Genomic DNA, 20428 nt, shown 5'->3' with positions numbered 1-20428 from the left:
GGAAATTGCAGCTTATTGCGTAGCTGGAAATTCCTCAGGAAACCCAGTTCTAAGGAAGTTTTCTTAAAATTGGCTTTTCCCAATTGTCTGGGCTTTCCTAACAGGATAGAGACAGGGGATAAAAGTCAAGCAATAAGGAAAATCATCCACTCCAAAGAACAGCCTTTGGTTAAAAAGTGACTGCCGCATCCAGACCTCATTTCTACTGCTTAGAAGTAGGTCCAATTTTCAAAGCTACTCTGGTTCCTGGCAAGCAAAGTGAGACTACAGTCTGGGTCCAGCTGGGAAAAATGCAGTAAAATCCTGTCTTGTGAAGAAAATGAAGCAGGAATCTGAAGTCTTAGAGAATCTCTGCTAGAACTCCCAGGTTCTGATTCCACATGAAAGTGGAGGCTGAGCCAGTATGCTGGTAAGTCTTCTACAACCAGCCACAAATCCTGTTTGCGCTTTAGTCAGTCCTGTCCAGTGTGTCCCATTGGCAAGGATGCTGTTTTGGATTTGACCAAAGGGCTGCAGTGCAGCCTGGCTTTGGGAAGGGAACAGATTTCACATTAACATGAAGGGTGCTAATATTCTCTAGGGACCACTTACTGAAAATATCAGACCTGGAATGAAAGGCATTGGCAGGGAAAACCCTTTAGTGTTTTCCTCCCTGCTGAAGCCAGGTGTTAAGAGTGCTTTGGAGCTGGGTTTGTAGTGGGATTGGTGTCCACTACAGTGTAATGTTCTGGTTAAACTATAGCATGGCTGTTGCTCTCCACCCTGATAGTGGGATGACATTGCACTTTCCTGCCAGACTCTGCAGCTCAGGAGAAACACAACAACTTCTCCCCAGGAGTTTGCCCCCTTTTTGTTTGTAAATGCCCATGGTTTCTCAGGGATAAATGTAAGAGGTTCCCCCCCTCTTCAGAGCCATTAAGCTCTTGTGCCCAGCTAAGTCCAAGGAAGTACTATGAACTGCATGGAGAAGCCAGTTCAGCAAGGATATAGGGAATCTCTGTGGTCTGAATCAGCCACTCTTCTGTAAATCCTCTGTGACTGGGCAGCTCTGAAGCTTAGAACACAAGTTTTCCAGTCCTTGGAAAGAGATTTGGGCCCTAGTGTCTGCTAGGGACTATGATGGTTGCAGTTCTTGGCACTTAGCTCTTTACCTGTAACTTCTACCCACTTCATTATGGCAACATTGTCATTGCAAAGCAGGGATTGAGAATCTAGTTCTTGTAAAGACTCAGGCTCCAGAAGTCAACTGTTTTTGCACATCTGTGTCCTTCTCCTCTAGTATTAATGTTGGGCTTGTGATCACTGCACAGGCAGTGTGTATTTTGGGGGACTCTGCGGCTTTTGTACACACAAGGATGGCTGAGCCTGCGTCCTGCCTATTTATTTGGGGGTTAGCATTCCCTATCCTGCTCTTCTTCCTAGTCCTGGGCTGAGGTGAAAGCACAGGACTGAAGCAGTGAAGCAAAGAGCTCTGTCTGTCAGCTCTCCCTTGGCAGGAAAGTTGATGCATGTGGACAGCCACTAGCATAGTGGGTGGAGGATGTGTTATGACAACCCAACAGTTATTAATTCAGCCTGCTGCACACAAAAGAGGAGCCTCCGCAGTAACTGGGAGAGACAAGGCCAGAGCTGTTAGCTATTTCTGACCTACCTGACAAAAGGAGAAATCCAGAAGCCTCTGAATGAGCAATGAGCCACTTACATTTTCTTTCGGTGTCTCTCCTGTTTTACCCCTTCACTACTACATATCTGTGCGGGGTAGCCTACCCTAGCTGTGAGTAGTTACTCTATGCCAAAGGAATTACAACAGTTCCAGGTAGGAGCAAGGAGAAAATGAAATCTCTGGGCCCCAGGTACCCTGAATTCAGAAGGGAAAGTGAGCCTGGACTGTGGCAGACTAGTCAGGCCCGAGTGCTTCAGCTCCGCGTTGCGTTGCTGGCATCCAGCCCTCCTGCTTTTCTCCCCTCTGTATCGGGTTGCTCTTTGACCTGCTCCTGGAACTCTGCAAATGATTTCATTTGTTCCTGCAAATTTAAAATACTTTAGAACCCAGAGGCAAGGTAAAAGCAAGAAGCTGGTTGAACTCCATGCAATTTGGTGAGCTTGTAAACAAAACCGGCCCAGCTGCAGTTCAGAAAGTCAGGCTGCTGCACGGCTATGTCATAAACAGGTCTGACTCAAAGTGCTGCTGCATACAGAGGTCTGTTTTTCCTAATGTCATCGCTTTTGGACCATGATGAAACCGTATGTATTGGTTCTTAACAACAGTCAAGTCTGGTTTTTATGGATGGCTCAAAAATAACAGTGCAAAGCCCCATACCAGTCCATAACTGCAGTTTTTACTTAAATGACTGTAAATGCCTTCACAAATGTGAAAGAAGCAGCAGCTGCTCTTAGCTCTGGGCCAGTTGTCCTGAAGACAATAGGAGCATTATATCATTAAAACATAGTTTCTGTATGCCCGACAGTATAACTATGTGATCTCTTGCCCTGATGTATGGGTTACATCAGATGCAGCTAAATTTTGGAATGGTCTACTCACTTAGGGCACACTTTCTCGGGCCTGGGACAATTTTACTGACTAGTGATGGGAGCTGGCTTGCAGATAAGCTGGCCTGATATCAGCAGCTTTGCTCCACAAGCTGCGCTGGGGACAATTTCAACAGGTGGTGGAGTTTGCAAGGTCACAACTCTGCATCAGCTCTGAAGCAGTGCAGCAGCACCAAGACCTACCAGCTGAAGCTGGCCCTCTCTCTCCCTTCCAGTTGACTCTACTTTGTTCTCTCTGGTTCTTGCTCATATCCACTAAATGTCAACAAACAAAAACAGTGATAAAGGAACAGTGCTTGCATTTATGCCCTGCCTTCTGGGACTGCCTTGCCAGTGCTCTCACAAGCCCATTTTTGAGGCAGCTAGAGCACTCAGCATTCTGGTCCTGGACAGGTGACTGGATGGACAGAGGGGGGTCAAGTCCACCACTTTCCCAGTCCCCCTGGATGCTGGACTTGCCTTGAAGACAGTGTTCTTGCTGAACTACTTCTCTGTTACAGGATCCCAGGTCCTGCTCTTCTTGCCTGACACCTTGGAATCCAACCCCAACTCCTGAATGCTGTGAAGAAAAGGATGCACAAGGCACCACCTTCCATTGCTTCAGCATCCTATGTAGGGTCTTTATTGCACTTTGCAGTCTCATGATTTCCCCTAGTCTATTGGGTCTGGCTGGAACAGAGTTAACTTTCTTCACAGCAGCCTGTATGGTGCTGCGTTTTGGATTTGTCACTTAAACAGCATTGATAATGCACCGATGTTTTGGCTATTGCTGAGCTGTGTGTGCACACTGTTGAGGCTTTCTTTTTTCCATTTATGCCCACTACCCCCTCCACTGAGTAGGCTGGGAGTGTGCAAGAAGTTGGGAGCGATGCAGGTGGGACAGGTGGCCTGAACTGACAACAGGGATATTCCCTAATATATGATGCACTTAGCAATAAAGCAATAAAAGCGGGGACTTCTGGGGTAATAGCATTTGTCTTCCTAAGTAACTTTTCCATGTGTTGAGGCCCTGCTCTTCAGGAAGTGGCTAAACATCTGTTTGCTGATGGGAAGTACTAAGTTCCTTATTTTGCTTTGCTTGTACATGTGGCTTTGCTTCACTCATTAAACTGTCCTTACTTTGACCCATGCATTTCTTGCTGCTGGTGGATGCTTAGCTGCTGGCTGAGGTCAAACACCACCCCCCCCCCCCCCCCCACCTAGCTATAAAACTTGCTTGCAGTCAAGATGCTCATTTCATCAAGATATTCTTCAGTAGCTTGCTCACATCTTCCAGCACTGACAGCCGCTACATCATCTCACTGAAAAGTGGAAAAAATGGCCCTTTATAAATGAAAAGTCATTTCACTTATAAATGTGCCTCCACTCCCAAAATGCCGTGGTATGACTCAAATGACTGTGTGCTTTTTCAGTCACTCTGTGATGCTCTTTCTAAATGCCATTTCAAAGACCTAGTGGGCTGCTATAGTTGTCTAGAATATAGCAGAACCAAACCCTAGATGAAAATGTGCACGAGAAAAGTAAAAATGGACCAGACAAATTGGATTCAGTCCCAAGAGAGATGTCAAGTGCACAGCTGGTGCAACCTGGCACTAATAAGCTGCACTGAGGAGACACTATTTACCGTGGATCTGTCTGGATTCTAACTCTGGCTCTGGCATCCTGCTTGGCAAACTGCTCCCTCCCCACTTAGTTTATCTACCTGATGCTAATTCTCAGGATAAATTGGCAACAGCATTAATTACCATCTCCTTTTGCTCTGATATTATTTCTCTGCAATAACGTTACCCACAGATTCAATGCAGGTTTGAAACCACAAGAGATGGCAGGTAAGGAGGCATCGTGTGCTGAGGCTGGTTTGCTCTAGGAACTCCTTTGGGAAGCTGGAGTTCAAAAGAGCTGAAGGCTGTCTTGTGGCCTGTCAGAAGGACTAGGTTCTCTTCCTTTCTGGGCAGATGTCCAGCTTCCACTGCCCCTTGTCTAGTGCTGATACTGTCTGGAATTCCTCAAGGCAGACTTGTGTTGAGAGACCAGGAGATGCCTAGGATGTGGATTTGGAGAGGAACTGAGGCTGTTGGTCCATTCCATCTCAGCTCAGAAGGATCCTGGGGGCTGTAAGTCACTTTGGTGTCTGAGAGGTGATGTGTTGTGACAAGCTGACTCCTTCAGAGCTCATCCAAGCACACATTTCATAAAGTTTCATAAAACCTGAGGAGCGAATTGTATGCTGCCTGGGAGCCAGAGGGAACTGAAGCCCCTAGCATGAGCAAGCAATTGCTTAGATAACCTCATCCCTCTCTGTGCATTAGACATCTGACACACTTGTGTCTACCTGTGTGTTATTTCCATAAATTCTTTCATTTTGAAATAGGCTGCTGCAAATATATGCGAGAGAAAACTAGGATGCTGTGTCCTGGCACAGCACCATGCTGGAAGGGAAATAGGAAGAGTGCCCATCCATGGCACTGTTTCTGGAGGAGTATTTTCTTATTGCTGGATGTTACCAGGCTATTTTTAGGAGGGTCTGGGTAACTCTGAAGCTAGTTCTTCAATATTAGGAAAGGAAGCAGCCTTTCCCAGTATACTGATACTACTCTAATTTGGGCGGTTGCATTCTTCCAGAGTAGATCTGTCCTGCAATTTTTTTCATGTATCCTAAGCTTTAGTTTAATACTGCTGCAAGTAGTTGAAAAGCTACTGCGTTTCACCCCAGAAGTGGCTGTATTTTTGTGCTGGGTGACTTTTTAGGATGCTTTGGCATGAAAGAGATCATCTATAAGCTAGCCTTTACTTCACTGTGGAGTCATTCCTAGTCACTGAGCAACTTTTGAGAAAAATAAAACTGGTGAATGCAGGGAGTAAACATGTCTATTTTTGTAGTTTGTCTTCCAAGTCAAACAAAAATAAGAGCTGACTTGAGGCTGGAGACTGCATGACACACTGTTAACTGAGAACTGGCAACACAGGGCCTGATCCTCTCTGCTGTAAGTCCGAATGGCATTTCTGGAGTCAGTGGAGTTCAAGTTCATGCCCTCCAGCCACACAGCCTGTAGCTTTTTTAAAAGTTAACTGTGACATAGCGGGGCAGTCAGGTGAGCCATGTGTGGTCAGCATTGGGAGGAAAACCTGGAGTCAGCTGTGAATGTTGTCGGTGATTCAGCTCCTATCTGCATCTTCTGTGTCAGAATGGAGCTGAATATCTCAGCATGAGCTGACAGCGGTCTTGCCTTCCAGCCCTGGTGCATGCAGTCAAGTTGGATTACTGGCACCTTGGGTAACTGTCCACCTGCACTGGGCTGCACAAGCCTCCCCTGGAATTCAAGGGGGAACTTTTACTCACCTCATTCTTCCAGTGCTGCAGAGCTGCTTTATTTCCTTTCCAAATGGGGAATTTCCAAATTGCCATATATAGATAGCCCCTCCAAACAAAAACTTTTATGTAGAGCTGAAAAAAGGCTGTGTTCCCAAAAGCCTGTTTGTTCCAGCCGTGGTAATTTGTCTCAGAAAGGGTATTGCATCTTTTTAGAAATTGAGCATTGTTTACATCCCCAGAATGTCACGGCAGCTGCAGCGTGCCATCAAAGCCTTCCCACGTGCAGAATGCTGAAGTGTAGCACAGTACTGAGGGTTTGTGCTTTACAATATATGCATGTACATGTCTGAGTCTCAGTAATATCACAATCAAAATACGCTAGATTGGTCGTTGTTGGTTTTCATTTGGGGTTTTTTGGTTTTTCTTTTTACAATCATTAATTGTTCCTGAGCTGTTCCATAACATGGCATGGTAAGAAGATGATCATCCTGAGTGAATTGCGGTCAAGTAGATGACAGGTGGAGAACATAAGCTTAGCAGTGATAGGGAGCTGAGCCTAAGCTGAGATCTGCAGTCAGATTCCAATCACGTTTAAGTGGGAGCAAGTCTGGAGTGATACTCCTGGCTTCAGAGTGCAGGATGCAACTAGGAAAAAGAATCAGCATGCACATGTACCAGTCTTACTGGAAACAGGATCTGTCAGTTACAGTAAAGTTTAAAAATAAAACAAAATTGTGTAAGATCTAATTATTTTCCAGGCTGTTTTTTCCTGCTTCCACATATCCCAGCAGGACTTGCAGGGAGATAAAGGCTGAAATCTCTCCAGGCTGCAGGGTGTGAGACCAAATGGCATTCACATTGATAAACTGACAAAAAAGGGAATTAATCTAAGATGAGCAATGCTTCCGTGGAAAGACTTCCTTGGGAAGTGAGCAATAGAAGGAAATCATCTCCATATATGCACCAGCTCTAATCAAGGGGCTCTGAACACCCATCTGTGAGCCCTGGGAACCAGACCCATAGCATTTCTAGCCCGCTGTCTTTGCCATCATTTTCCCTGAACAGGTCATTGGGCAATGGGGCAGAAGGAGGATAGGACAGGAGTAGATGGGTATCTAGCTTAGTTGATGAGAAGTAGATGGTTTGCAATGGGGCAACACTTGCTTCCTCCAGCCCATCCCTCCACGTCCCAGCTCCAGAATACAACCAGTGTAAGAATAGCAAGTAGGACATGTTCAGTTGTATCCTTGTTCTCTGCTGGTGAATAAGTACTTCACTCAACAGTGGTTTGGAAAGCCTGTTGCCTTCTTGGCTGCCATCACGGTCAATGCATCAGCAACTGAATTGAATGTGGATCTGTGCAACGAGAATCGAAGAATTTGCTCAGATTGGTGACTTAGACCATGGTGTGATTTGCTTTGCTGTGTAATTTTTCCCCTGGAAACCTGCTTGCCAAATGAGACTACAGACTGACAGCTTCACTGCTAGAGTACCTGCACTTCCTACCGACTTCACTATGAGTACTGGTAAATAAGCACAACCCTGACAGGGGCAGGCCCAAACCCCGCTGCTTCAGAGGAAGAAGTCTGCTCTTGATTTCAAAAGGCAATGATCAAGCCCACTGTGCCTATGGTCAGACATAACTCAGCATATCCGCACTGATTTCAGTGGGCTGTAACATTGAGAAACTCTTCTCTGTGTGTAAGGGACACCAGCTAGGAACAGTGTTTGGTCACCGTAGCTGTTGCACCAGGATCCAGATGCCATTTCTGAGGGGATCTCACAAGTTACATGCTCTTGGAATGAGAGCAGGGGTATCTAATTCTTTTGAGTACCTGGGTAATGATTATTCCAGCCTGCATGAATCACTGGGTGAGGCTGTTACTCATACAGGATTATGCTACATGGGATTGAGGTATTCACACTACCTGATATTGCAAAGCTCCTTTGTGATGCAGCTGGGTACCAAACTGGGATGGGAAACACAAACAAGTGCCCAGGAAGTTTAACTAGCTGGCTGAATCCATGGTTTCTCAATTAGATCTGATTTCTTGAGCCTGTTCTGACTTTCCATTTGGCTGATGGGCTTGGATACAACTCTTTTTCCACCCTGCACTGCTCCTTGGCTGCTAACTCCTATTCGCTTTTTTTACAGTTCCCAGGAGAGAGAAAATCAAATTGGAGGAAATATTGCTCACCAGTTTCAGAAATCCCATAGGCTTCTAAACGTTTGTCCTTTACTACTTTTTAGCTTGTCTTGTTGGTCACTCCCCATGTTAAGGGAGATGATGATCGGTCTCTTCATAATTGGGTGTAACTTTCCAGCTTTTCTCTACTAGTAATGTCTTGGATCTGTCCAGAAGTAGCACATGTTAAAACCTAAAGTGAAAAAAAGGGAAAGGGGCCATAGTCACCTCTACCTGATGGGTAGGAGCCAAAAGCAGACACACGGGCAGCAGGAGACCCATGAGAAGGAAAACTATGTTTGGTCTGTTTTTTGTTCTGGCAAAAGTCTCCAGCACACAGGGGAAATAGAGAGGCTGTATGCCAGCGAAGGCTGGACGTGGGTCTTTGGTATATGCTCTCCGCCAAACCCTTCGGCCCCTCCATCCAGTAAGATATTTGTCACAGGTTTATCTTTAGGCATGTGAGTCCCCTTTGACTGGGAAGTCATCGACTTGAAAATGTATTTAACGTCACGCTGAAGGGAGATAACCAGTGGGCACGTCGCAGGCTGATGCACCAGAGAATCTCGCTTCTTGCCCTTTTCTCCACGGCTGACGCTCCCCACTTCGGCAGTCGTCGCTTCCTGCAGGCTCTGCGTTTCGTGGTGGCTTCTGCACCGGCTCTTCTCCAGGGTAAAGGAGTAAGGCATGACATTTGTTTGTACCTCTCGTGTTTGGCCCCGGGCCGTGGGGCAGCACAGGGGACGGAACCCACGCTGGGTAGCGCTAGGACCTGGGGGAATGCTCAGCCTGCCTCCTCCCAGAAGATTAGCCAATATTCCCAGGGCAGGGCACGCTCCCCAGCCTTTCTACTTTTTCTTTCCTCTATATACGTGTTTTTCCTTCTTCTAGTTCATTCCAGAGCAGAGCAGCTTTGGATTTCTCTGAGCTTTTTTTCTTTTTCTTTTTTTTTTTCCCCCCTCCTAGCTGGACTGCTGCCAGAGTCTTGCAGGGCCAAAGTTTTATCTATAGGGATATATTTTTCAAACGAGCCCAGCTGCATGCAGACTGCCTGCAATTGAATCCACACTCCTGGGGCAAGTTTAACTCGGGAGAGGAACAGCAGCAGGGGTGCTGTTTGTGCCTCTCCTCCAGCTATTCCTGTCAAGATGGATTTATGACTTTAAAAGGAAGAAGGGGGGGAGGAAAATTGCCTACAGGAGCCAGAGCTTACACGACAGCCCAGCAAAACACACATAAAGAAGCAGTCGGATCTCAAGGCATGAGCAGCATAGAAGTGATACTCTGGGATCTGGTGGATCCTTGCATGTAATATGACTGATCTTAAGCCTTTCATCTGCCTTCACAGAGCCGAGCTTTTGGATCTAAGGTAGTTTGCCCAGGACCAGACTTTGCTATGTTGGCCAAGGCAGTGCTTTCTCTTGGTCTCTGGCTGCAGTTTGCTGCGGGACAGAACACACCTGAGAGAGGTGAGTACCTGAAAAGGCAAGGTGTTCCGTTACTACTTTCCCCCATTTAATACCTCCTGGTCCTTAGAGCTTCTCATAAAACATTTTCAAAATAAAAGCTGAAGTTATATTGCTGCTGTAGCTGTATAGTTATGCTTGTATGTTACTTTGCTGGCATAAGGACAAAACAAAACAAAACAAACGTTCTAAAATTGCCGTATTAGAAAGAAATTTTATCTTGTTTCCAGTATTGGAAAGGAAACCATTTCAGAAACTTGCAGAGTTTAGTGCAATCATATGGAAAAAGTCCCGACTCCTCACTGTTACCTATGTACTGAGGTACATCAATTAAGAGAAGTAAAACCAGTGTTTGATACTATACCTGTCTTGCTGGTCTCTTGCTAATATCTGTAATTCAATCATTTTATTTCCTCTTTAAAATGCTTTCTCTTGGATATCGTTCAGGGAAAATGATTATGGGTCTGCCTTGCAGAACTGACAGCAGGGAAAGGGACGCAGAGGACATGAATGTCTCATTTCTGGTTCCTGCACTGTAGTGCTGGGCAGAAGATTTAGCCCACATCGTGATGACTATGCTGATGCAACTGCTTTTGTTCCGCCTTGGGCTCACAAGTAGAAAAAGGTTCTGTTCTTTGACTTCAGGGCTACTGCTGGCTACATCTGGTTTTCACTGCACCTGGGAAACATAATCCAGTGTGAAAGGAGGAGTGAACCTCTTGTCTATCTGGACAGGAGGTCCTCAGACTCAGACAGCAGCCCAGACCACTGGGGTCTGATTCTGCTTCTGGTACGCAGAGCAGACTGGGTCTGTTGCTCAGATCCTCTTACAGGATACTGGATTTTGTCCCTCAGTGACACAGGCTGGTTCAGGAACGGTACTGCTGCCTCTGGCGTTGTCACAACGCTCCATGTCCACACAAGCAGCAATTATTCCTATTGTCATGCATTTCTGCTGCCATGGGAGTCTGTGTGGCAGTTCCCCAGCCCAGGCTAAAAACAATGCTCAGACCCTTCAGAGTATGTGAAAAAGCAAGGCATGGCTTTCCAGAAGGATTACACCTTGCTCCAGAGGCAAAGCTGTGCGCGTCGTGTTATTGACATGCTGACTTTGGCTTGCACGCTGTACCCTTAGAGGAAATTAACCTGCTTGTCGGCAAGGTGCCCATTCCCCAGCAGCTTTGATGTGGGGGTCTCCTAGGCTTCTCACGGGTGCTCCCTAAAGCAACCTTGAGCAAACAGCCAGTCTGGCAGGGCTCCTGGGCATGGGCTGGAAGTGCTATGGTGGTTTGCCATGATCACACAATGAGAGGAACTGTTTGAGAAGTAGGGATTCATGTTCATAACTCTGTTCCCTAGACATTTGACTGAATGTGAGTGATTGTAGCTTTATTCTCAGCTGCAGTGGACAAGGTGAGGAAGCTACTGGGTGGCCAGTGGTTCTTCTACACGCTCAGGAATGATTAGCTTTTTCAGGGCAATTGCTATGGACTTAGTTCACCGAGGCACAAAGTCAAGGCAGAGCATCGCATGACCGGTTCCACCACCTTCTTCTTTGGGTCCAGATTCAGATCTCTGTTGCATCAGTGTAAAGTACGACCATTTGATAGTTTGGGCTTTGATAAATGAAACTTGGGTTGTCATTACCTGAGTACTCTGGACTAGCATCAGCAGCAAATGATGGGGATGTTGCTGTCCCTGTGGGTGCAGCAAGTGAAAAATAAAGACATGGCCCATCCGTACGGACTTTGTAGAGAGCTCTGCACTTCATGATCTCTGAAGCACAGCGCACTACCTGGCATAATTCCATGATTCCAAGACTCTCGAGGCTCTAAATAAAACAGCAGAGATAATGAAACTCCTGAAAAGATCATGAGAGATGGCAACCCAGCTTCCTTGTGCCAGAGGAATTTGTTTGAAGGGCCATTTCTCAGCCTACAGCCTGTAATCTGTGGCATGGACAAGCTGGAACCTGCATAGGCAATTTGGGCTTTGTCACACAAGTATATTTTGCTTGGTGGGGCTCAGCTCTTTAAATAGGCAGGTGATCTAGGCGTCTCCCATGGCACAGGCCTCTCTCTGACATGGTTTTAAGTGTAAAACACCACCTGGCTGGTGTGGTGGGATACCTCTCTCTTTCTGGGAGAGGCAGTGCCTTTCTCCTCCTGCCTCTCACTGTGATCCCAGGGGGCCACAGGGAAGCACAGGCTGTGTTCTTCAGCCTCCAAAGCTGGCTCCACTCATAGAACTTTTTTCCTTGCATGGCCAAACAATGAGAAGGGAAGACAAACATGGAATTTCAAATGTAGTCAACCGGATCAGGACATGATCTTTTTTGGCTGTTAGATCCTTTATGCTCTACAAGTTCCAAGTCCATATAAATCAGGCATGTGGTATGTGTTCAGGTCCCCCCTGAGAGTGCAGGGAACTCATGAAGCGGATGTCTTCTGTCAGCAGCTCAGTGAAAGACAGGGAAGTCTGACCAGCTGGTTTTCTCCGGGAAAAGCCAAGTGTTTATACAGGCAGCACTGTGACTCCGTGGTGACATTTTGCTCCCATATCGATCCCTTCAAAACACTTCTTTGCATGACTGATCTGTGTCTACTGACGACCTATCAGCTAGAAGGTGTTAACGGGATACTGCCATGTGTTCTCTGTTGTTCCCTAGACTTAAGTAGAGCAAAGGAGCAGCAATGATACGAGATCTGCAGAGTTATTCCTCAGGTCTTCAGAAGCAAAGGCCTGACATTTCAGGAGACAGAGAAGTGCTAATGGATGCCCCTTCTCTCAGAAGGCCACTGAAAGTGAGAAATCTGCATCTGGCATCTTGCCAAACAGCCGATCTTCTTCTTCTGCTATAAAGCAAGGAAACTGCTTGAAAACAGCAGCCGCTTGTGTAACGCAGGGATTTTCTGGTAACAAATATCCACAGCCCCACCTCTGGCACGGATGGCATGTTTACATTGGATGAAGGACAAAGAACAGGAAGAAAGATGGGGGAATTGAAAACCTAAACCTGAAGGGAAGGACGATGGAGTGTCCAGTCACATTATAAGTGCTGCCACACTCCTGATGTAGTGAGATCCATTAAAAAAAAAATATCTAGACAAAGGATCCTTTCTGCTGACAAAATCTAACCGGGAGGAATTTGTTTCCATCTTATGCAGGGCTGAGTGTTAGAGGTAACTGTTATGGTATTTGCCTGTATGAAGAATTAGCCTTCTGCTCCACCCACAGACAATCCATTTAGCTCCAAAATATATACCTGCCCACCAGTGTAAGTGTTGCTTTTGTTAACCAGTTGTTAACCAGTTGTTAACCAATTGCTGTTACCCAATGCTTTCTACCCTCCAGGCAGAACATTGTGGTGTCAAGCTGTAGCTCTTCCTGCAGAGCCTCCTAACTAACACAGCTGTTTCCAGCAACATCTGGTGGGTAAAACCAGTGTTTGAAAGATGTTAACATTGTGCCCAGCTGTCTTGGTGCCCCAGAACTGCAGGATACAGTCAAGACTGCAATTTGACAGGGGCAGGGCTCTTGACTCTCCTTTGATGTTCTTCTGAGCTGGTGTTCCATGCTGGTTTTCACCCATGTGTTCCTCCATGCAGGTAGTTCTGACAGTAGTGGGATTTTGCTTGCATCTGCTCCCTCATGATGAATTCTGAATTCTCTTTCCAGAGTGCTAGTGCATGTGACCTTGTTTCCCACTTGTGGGCAATGTCCTTTGGCCATTGATCCCTGCCCTGCCAGGGTCAGAAGCCTTCATAGCTGTTTGTTGCAACACTTGGGAAACAAGTGATGTTCCTCATACTGGTGAGGAGCAGAGAGGAGAAACAATTATTTCCTCCTGGGAGGTGGCAGGCCTGTTGCCACGATCTCTCGCTATGGCTTGCCAGCCAAGTAAGTGGCTTGTACTTCTTCCAGTGGAGAGGAAAGCACAAAGCCATGGCTATTTGCATTTGACTTGCTTCATGCAGCCAGAAGCTGTAAAGAAAGCTGTTGTTGCTCTGCCCTGCTGGAATGCTATTAGGAGGTAGGGAGCTCTAGGAACCAGTGGCAGGGACCTGTAGGTCACAGGTTCAGCTCTCCTGTGTGATGTGGTGATGAAGTTGCATGTTGCTAGGGGCAAGCAGGAAAGCTTACTGGACTTCACTTGTATTTTCTGCTCAGCTCTGAATGCCAAGTTGCTGGGTGTGTGTGTCTGCACCACAGGGCTGAGTTGTGCTGGGTCATGCAGAACTGGCTGTAATCCATGTAGATTGCAGGTCCCACTCCTGCCTCCTCCTAGCATCTCTTGCTTAGTCACATCCAAGTTACTTTAATGCTCTCCATTTCTGAAGGCTTCTCCTGTTGTTTCAGGAGATCTGGTATGGCTCTGCTACCTCAGCCAGCACCTACTACAGCAGAGTGGTTCCTGTGCTGCCTCAGTCTCTGGAGCAGCACAGTGCCTTGCAGTCAGCATGTTTATTCACACGTTTACAGACCATGTGTGCAAGCACTCTGGCTTTCTTCCAGTGCACACCTATACTATAACACATGCAGTAAGTGTAGTCCTGACTCACATATGTCACTTCTGTCCCCCATCCTGTGGGCATTCCCAGCACAGCTGGCCCTTTCTCCACTGTACCTCCCCCTGACACTCCTGAGCATACAAACATAATGCTTTTGCCATGGGACAGACTCAGTTGCACAGGCAGGGATCTGAATGGTACCCAGTGAGGGAAATAATTAGCAGGGTAAAGACTGTCCGAATGAAGACTGGGCAAAGATGATCAGCTCCCCTGTGGCTCAAGCCTGAACCACTTCTCCACCTTTTGTTTTCCCCCTTGAGCCCCTTGTGTTGTATCATGAATGGGTGTGCTCTTGCTGGTTCGTGATCTTTTCTGTGCTCAGGTTATTAGGTTTCATTGGCAGGAGGTGTAATAGACACTTTGTACCTACTCTCTGTTCTCCTGCCCTCGTCCTTTCCCTCCTCTTGATTTTGCCATCTCCTATCTGCCTCTTGGAGCAGTGCCCCAGTGGGGGCTTACCAACCCCCTGCTCATCTCTGCCAGGCTCATTGCTATCTCTGGGCCTGCCTTGACATGGCTTTCTGCAGGGGGAGAACTGTTTGCATGAGTCGTCTCCTTGGAGCAATTAATTTTACAGGAGCCTTTCCATTCAGCCGTCTACTGCCTTGTGGTTTTGGCTCCCACACGTGGCTACAGCACTCAACCACTGTGTGCTGCACCAAGTTCATCTGTGCTCCAGAGCCCACATTATTTGGCCACCCCACATTCCTGATCCCTTCACTGATAGAGAAGCCCAAACGTGCAGGCAGGAATCTCTGGTCTGAGGCTTTTTCTCCCTTCTTGCACCTCAAAAGCTGTCAAAAAGCAGGGGGGTGGTTAAAAGAAGTGCAAATTCATTATTGATATTCCAGCTATTTTAAATGTCCCAAGCTCTAAGAGTGGTAGAAGGAATCCACTATGTGTTTGTGCTTCCCATACAGGAGTTTAATTGAAATCGTAAGAAAATGAGTCAAATGGAGTTGGACTCCAGGCCACACCCTCAGAAGCATGTTCTTCCTGACATATTACATTCTTTTGCACAAATGTGTCTGTGCAGCCCGTTCCCAGACATCCTGTCCCAGAGCCCCTTTGAGGTGCTGTTCCTAAGACTATCTGGGAAAGGAGGTCAATATGTATTCAGAAGAGCACAAAAACGTAGTATTAGCCTAGCTTTTAAAAAGTGATCTAGGGAGGAGTCCCTCCACTCCAGACTTACCTGCCAACAGTGGTATAAATCAGGGAGCTTTCTGCCAGTCTTGTGCGGACTGTAGCCTTTGAACAGAGAGGCAGCCAGTTCTGAGAATCAGCCTGCTCTCTTGGGAGAGCAGAGCGAGCAGTTTTTCTCATCAAGTTTCATTATCATTTCATTCTTTTCCAAATACAGCTCATTTTTCTTCCAGGCACTGCCATTGTCATAAGATGGGATAAACCTGGAAGTTGTTTTAGGCCCAAAAGTTGCTCCTGACCTCGGGCAGTTGCTCTCAGTCTTGCGATCAGCAGTTTGCTTCTTTCTCTGGGACTGCTGCACGTCAGCCCAGGGCAGCAGCTCTGGGTGGCAGAGGCTACTCCCTGGCACGGGGCATGACTGACCTGCTGGCTCAGGCTGGTGAGGAATGTTCCCAGCTTCTGGAACACATCCACCTCCAGCCTGGAGCAGAAAGTACTCAAGATCAGCCTGGTGTTGTGTAATAAGAGGTGTCAGTGCAAGCTGATGTCGCTCAGAGGCATTTTTTCTGCAGCAGTGAGAGCAGGATCCAGGACTTGCGGTTTGTACTTTTAGCTCTACCCCGATTCCTATCCCTGAGCTGCTTTGTTCCACTGCCCTGGCCTTTCTGTTTCTCTGTAATGGGTTAATAACGTGTGCCTGGAAATACTGTCATGAGGTTTCCTCAGTCTGTGCAGTGCTTGCAGATCCTGCCTGAGTGTAGTGTGCAAGTGCTAGGTGTGCTCAGGAGCCAGAGCTCCCCTAGCTCCTGCAGTGTCAGGTCCAGGGCATCTCTTCTACCTCGCCTGTGTTGGCTCCCTGCTCTGTTCGAGCCCCCTGTCCTTGTGCAGGACCTAAGAATGAGGAGGTGAGATTAAAGTCCTGGGAAATTACTTCCCTTCACTGCTGCAATGCTGTTTTCTGCTCCCACCTGTTATGCATCTTGACTGAATTTGGACCAGAGGAGTATCAGGCATTCTTCCTGCCCTCATTCCTTGAGGAGCTGTTTTTTCTCAGGAGTCAGACACTAGGCTGAATTCAGGCATATTTCATCCTAGTTTTTCAGTCTTTTGGCCTGACTCTCCTCTCCCATGACTGGCCTTTTTCCTCTGAGAGACATGGGCTCTTGTTCTGGCCATCCAAGTAACTCCTTGAATAGTAGGGATCATGCGTGTGAATGGAAAGGAGGAAAAAAAGTAAGTCTTGCTCTTCCTCACTGTCTTTATCTTTGCAAATGTGTAAAACATGACTTTAAAACAAACCTGGCAACAAAGCCTGGAGACCAGGCAGCCAGTGCAGGCAGGAGAAGCTCCTCTCCCCGCTCCTGGAGAGCTCACCACAGCAGCTAGGTGAGATGCATCTTCAGCCTTACCTCTGTCGAACGGTGATTGATCTAGGTGAGGTGCAGAACATGTAAAAGAAGCGAGCTCCAAAAGGCCAGACTTGTCTGTAGCATTGGCCTTTGCCAAGAGCCAGAGGGCAAGCTGCACACAGCAGGTCTGAGATGTGCTGACTCTACTGTGAGTCTCTTTTGCCTGTCTCAGCCGACCGAAGTATGCAGGGTATGGCAGCTGCAATATTTATGTGCTTGGATATTGTGCCACTGTTCACAGTGATGGATCAAGCACGCCACCAGGGCTCAGGGCTGCTGCTGCTGCTGTATCGCTGAGATCCTCCAATAGTTTCTTTGCATGTGTCTTACCCTCTTGGCCAGTGTAAAACCCTGTGGGGTAAGTAAGTCCTGTGTTTGAAGTGTGCTGCTGAGAGGGTCCCGTGGCCAGGCAGATCAGTACTAGGCTGCTGTCCCGCAGTGCCTCCAAGAGCTCTTTCCAGCTCAACTGCAGTGCTTTGGCTTCTTTCCTTGCAGTGACCTTCTTGGGCAGGGCCTAGATTAGGCTGAGCAGCTGTGACATCCCAAAGCGAGACTGAAGGCAAAGAAAGCAGTGGGAGACAAATAGTTCAACACAGGTCACAATCCTGCTATTCAGTGGGGTGGTATCATGAATTTTTTTTCCTCTTGCTCTTTGTGATCCTGTAACCAATTCAGGTTCTTGGACCTCGGAGTACCTAGGAAACAGTTGAAAACAGAAACAGCTTTTTTGGCAACGTACTTTAAAACAAAAGGTGCTAAGAGAACTTAGTTTGTGAACAATCATAGGCAGACCTCTGGCTAACACTTCAGTGTTAGCATCTTAAAGTGTTCGCAGAGAACAGTTGTGATCAAAGAGATGAGTCTAAGCAAAGCTAGACGAGGTGCTAGGGAGATGGGGTGAGAAGTTCCTGGACAATTGACAGCGGGACTGAGAATAAAGCCCAGGAGCCGTCAAGCTAGATGCAAATAATAATAAAAAGGGGCAAAAGCTGAGGTCTCTACCCAGCAAAATTCTCACTGAATTCTGAGATTTGGCACAAGATAACCAGGCTTTCCTAGCAGATGCCTGTGCAGGTATGGGTTCACATCATTCCACTAACGCACCTCCCTCTCTCTTCCCCTGCTAGGTCCCCAGCCATCTACTTCCAATTCAGAGGGGGACCTCCTCTTCTTGCTGGACAGCTCTGGCAGCGTCTCCTACTATGAGTTTTCCAGGGTCAAGGAATTCATGTGGGACCTTGTGCAACCTTTCACCGTTGGCCCCAGAGATGTCCAGACCAGCATCATCCACATCAGCACTACGCCCACCATGGAGTTCCCTTTTGACCGGTACCTGTCCAGTGGGACTCTGCAACAAGCCATCCGGGACACTCAACAGCTCATGGGTGACACTAACACAGGCAAAGCACTCTCTTATGCCAAGGAGAAGTTCTTCAGTGATGAAGCTGGTGCCCGGCCAGATGTGCCCAAGGTACTGGTTTGGGTGACAGATGGTTTCTCCACTGATGACATCTCTGAACCCATGCAGCTCCTGAAGGACATGGGAGTAACAGTCTTCATTGTCAGCACTGGACGGGGAAGTTACCTGGAACTCTCTGCTGCTGCCAGCCAGCCGCCTGAGAAACACCTGTACTTTGTGGATGTTGATGACCTACCCATCATCACAAAGGAGCTTCGAGATGCTATCCTAGGTACGGTGGGGTTGGGTTGTGGTCACTGGGAGTTTGTAACAGGGCTGAATATGAGTTAATGCCTGGCTCTGCCATGTAGGCAGTGTGAGAACCCCCTAAAACCAATGGTCCTCCTGACACACAGCTGCAGCCCTTGCAAATGGAGCTGCTTTGTCCACAATGCTATAGGACCAAGTATGAACCAAGGCTTTTAGGAGGTCTGGGATAAATATCTGTCTGGGACAAATATCTCTATTCCCCTTGGAAGGTCCCATGACTGACTGGGACAAATTCCCTTCTGCAGACCTGTTAAAGAGATAAACTTGTGTTTGTTATGAGTTGTTCAGTTGTTAATGAAGGAAAGAGGCTCAGGCAGCATATTATCTGGATTCCTTAAAAACCCACAAGACTTTGAAGTGAATCATGCAGGTCACAGACATCTGTACAATTCATGTGTAGGATGAAAATGCCCCCACCTGCACAGGTTAATTGTTAACCAAAGGCTTCCCAAACGAGCAATGATTTAACTACAGTAAGAGGCTGCTGACTGTGGGAGCAAGATGCCTAAGCCCCTTGAACTCGATTTTCACATTCAGGGTGAATTTTTTTCTCTAAAATGCTGTTTGGCTATGTACCATCTGATGGAGGTGGAGGACACAAATGTGTTGAACACATTACATACACAGAATGGGATGTGTATGCCTGGGAAGGATTTGGTCCTGTCAGCTCCCTCAAACTCTTGTCTACGGTAGATTTGACTTCCTATAGATACCATCATGTGCAAGCACAGTGGCTGGAACACACTGACTCCTGCCTACAAGTGGCTGGCAGTTGTTCTTTTACAAAGAACAATTAAAGATGGTGCTTGCTATCAACATTAAGACTGTAGGAGAGGAATGTTTTTGTTCCATAATTCCCCTGTTGTAACGTGTTCCACGTCTGCCAGATCTATAGCCTGACTTGGCTAGCACAGCCCTTGGAAGAAAATCCCAGCCCTAACTTGTTAGGTTTAGCAGGCCAACTGCTACCTCTTTGTTGCTAGCATGGTTGTGGCGGTTGCTGTGCAGACAGCAGGAACAAACAGCAGATTTTATTTTTCAGCAGTCCTGTTTTCTAAAGCATCCAGGAAAGGGTCTGAGGAGACCCAAAGCCATAATCTGGGCCAGAAGACAGGAATTTGGAAGCCAAGAGGAATATCTCATGCTAATCTTCATGTTGCACTGCACAATGCATGTTCTTTTTGCAGCTCTTGAATGCCATCACGGTGGGAGTGCCTGTGATTGCAAAGCAGGGGTTTGCCTCAGCCTCCTCTCTGGATTTGCTTGGAAAACTGAGTTAGTATGACTTTGCAGACTTTCCATTCATTTTCTGGAGGTTCTCTCTCTCACATTGCAAATCCTGTTTTAATTCCTCATTTGGCTTCTGCTATGTGAGTTGGTTAGAGCTGGCTTTGGAGCATCCAAGTAACCCTTTCCTCAGAATCCTCTACGTATAGCAATTTCTTTCTAGTTCCAGCCATGATCATTTAACAAATCACACACAGGGACCATGTTCTCCTCCAATCATCCACTTCTCTCCTGTATGAGCATGGGGCAGTACCAGCAGTCCTTCTACTGTACCAGATGCCACACAGACCCCCAGATGTTTCATTTCAAGTGGCTGTTTCAGCTTCTAGTGCATCCTGAATCCAGGTGGTGTAAAAGAGCATCCCAAAATGAGAAATCACCTGCATATCCTTGCAGCAAAAGACTGTCTTGAAGATTGCAAGATCTGCAAAGGTAATAAATACTCTGCTGTGCTTGAGGGCAGTATTCTGTGCATCCACTGGGTCTAAAAGTTACTAGTCTGGGATTTTAATGGAAGGTGAGATTCTCGCATGAATCCAGGAGCTGATGCTTTAAGCAAAATAGCAGACATTGGTAACATCACCCAAGTTAGCCTTAATAAAGCCACATATGTCCACTCTTCCCTGCCTGGAGGAGGCAGCCCTCATCACCGCCCTTCCTGCTTCTGGCCCCTGGGATAGCAGGGACAGACAGGATCCTTGGCAAGCAGAAATTAGGTCTTTCCAACTCTGGAATGGCCCAGACTGGTTTTATTATCACTGCTATCTTACA

At 47.0% G+C, this 20428-nt stretch overlaps 1 protein-coding gene across 3 annotated transcripts in view; it reads left to right on the top strand.

Moving 5' to 3' along the window:
* VWA1 (von Willebrand factor A domain containing 1) overlaps nt 1–20428 on the top strand; it is a 34322-nt gene that overhangs the window by 4365 nt on the left and 9529 nt on the right. Inside the window, exons 2-4 of one of the 3 annotated variants that reach the window (XM_049808959.1) lie at nt 8495–8729; nt 9398–9518; nt 17769–18332. In XM_049808959.1, the coding sequence (XP_049664916.1) occupies nt 8601–8729; nt 9398–9518; nt 17769–18332 (814 nt within the window). In that variant the 5' untranslated portion in view covers nt 8495–8600. Of the gene's footprint in view, nt 1–8494; nt 8730–8796; nt 9309–9397; nt 9519–17768; nt 18333–20428 lie in introns of those variants that run through there. The other 2 variants (XM_049808978.1, XM_049808968.1) reach the window with 2 other exon arrangements.

The sequence above is a fragment of the Accipiter gentilis genome, chromosome 1 (assembly GCF_929443795.1).
Source record: "Accipiter gentilis chromosome 1, bAccGen1.1, whole genome shotgun sequence".
Classification (NCBI taxonomy): Eukaryota; Metazoa; Chordata; class Aves; order Accipitriformes; family Accipitridae; genus Astur; species Astur gentilis.
Note: the sequence above shows the minus strand (reverse complement) of the source record. Positions and strands in the feature narration are given on the sequence as shown.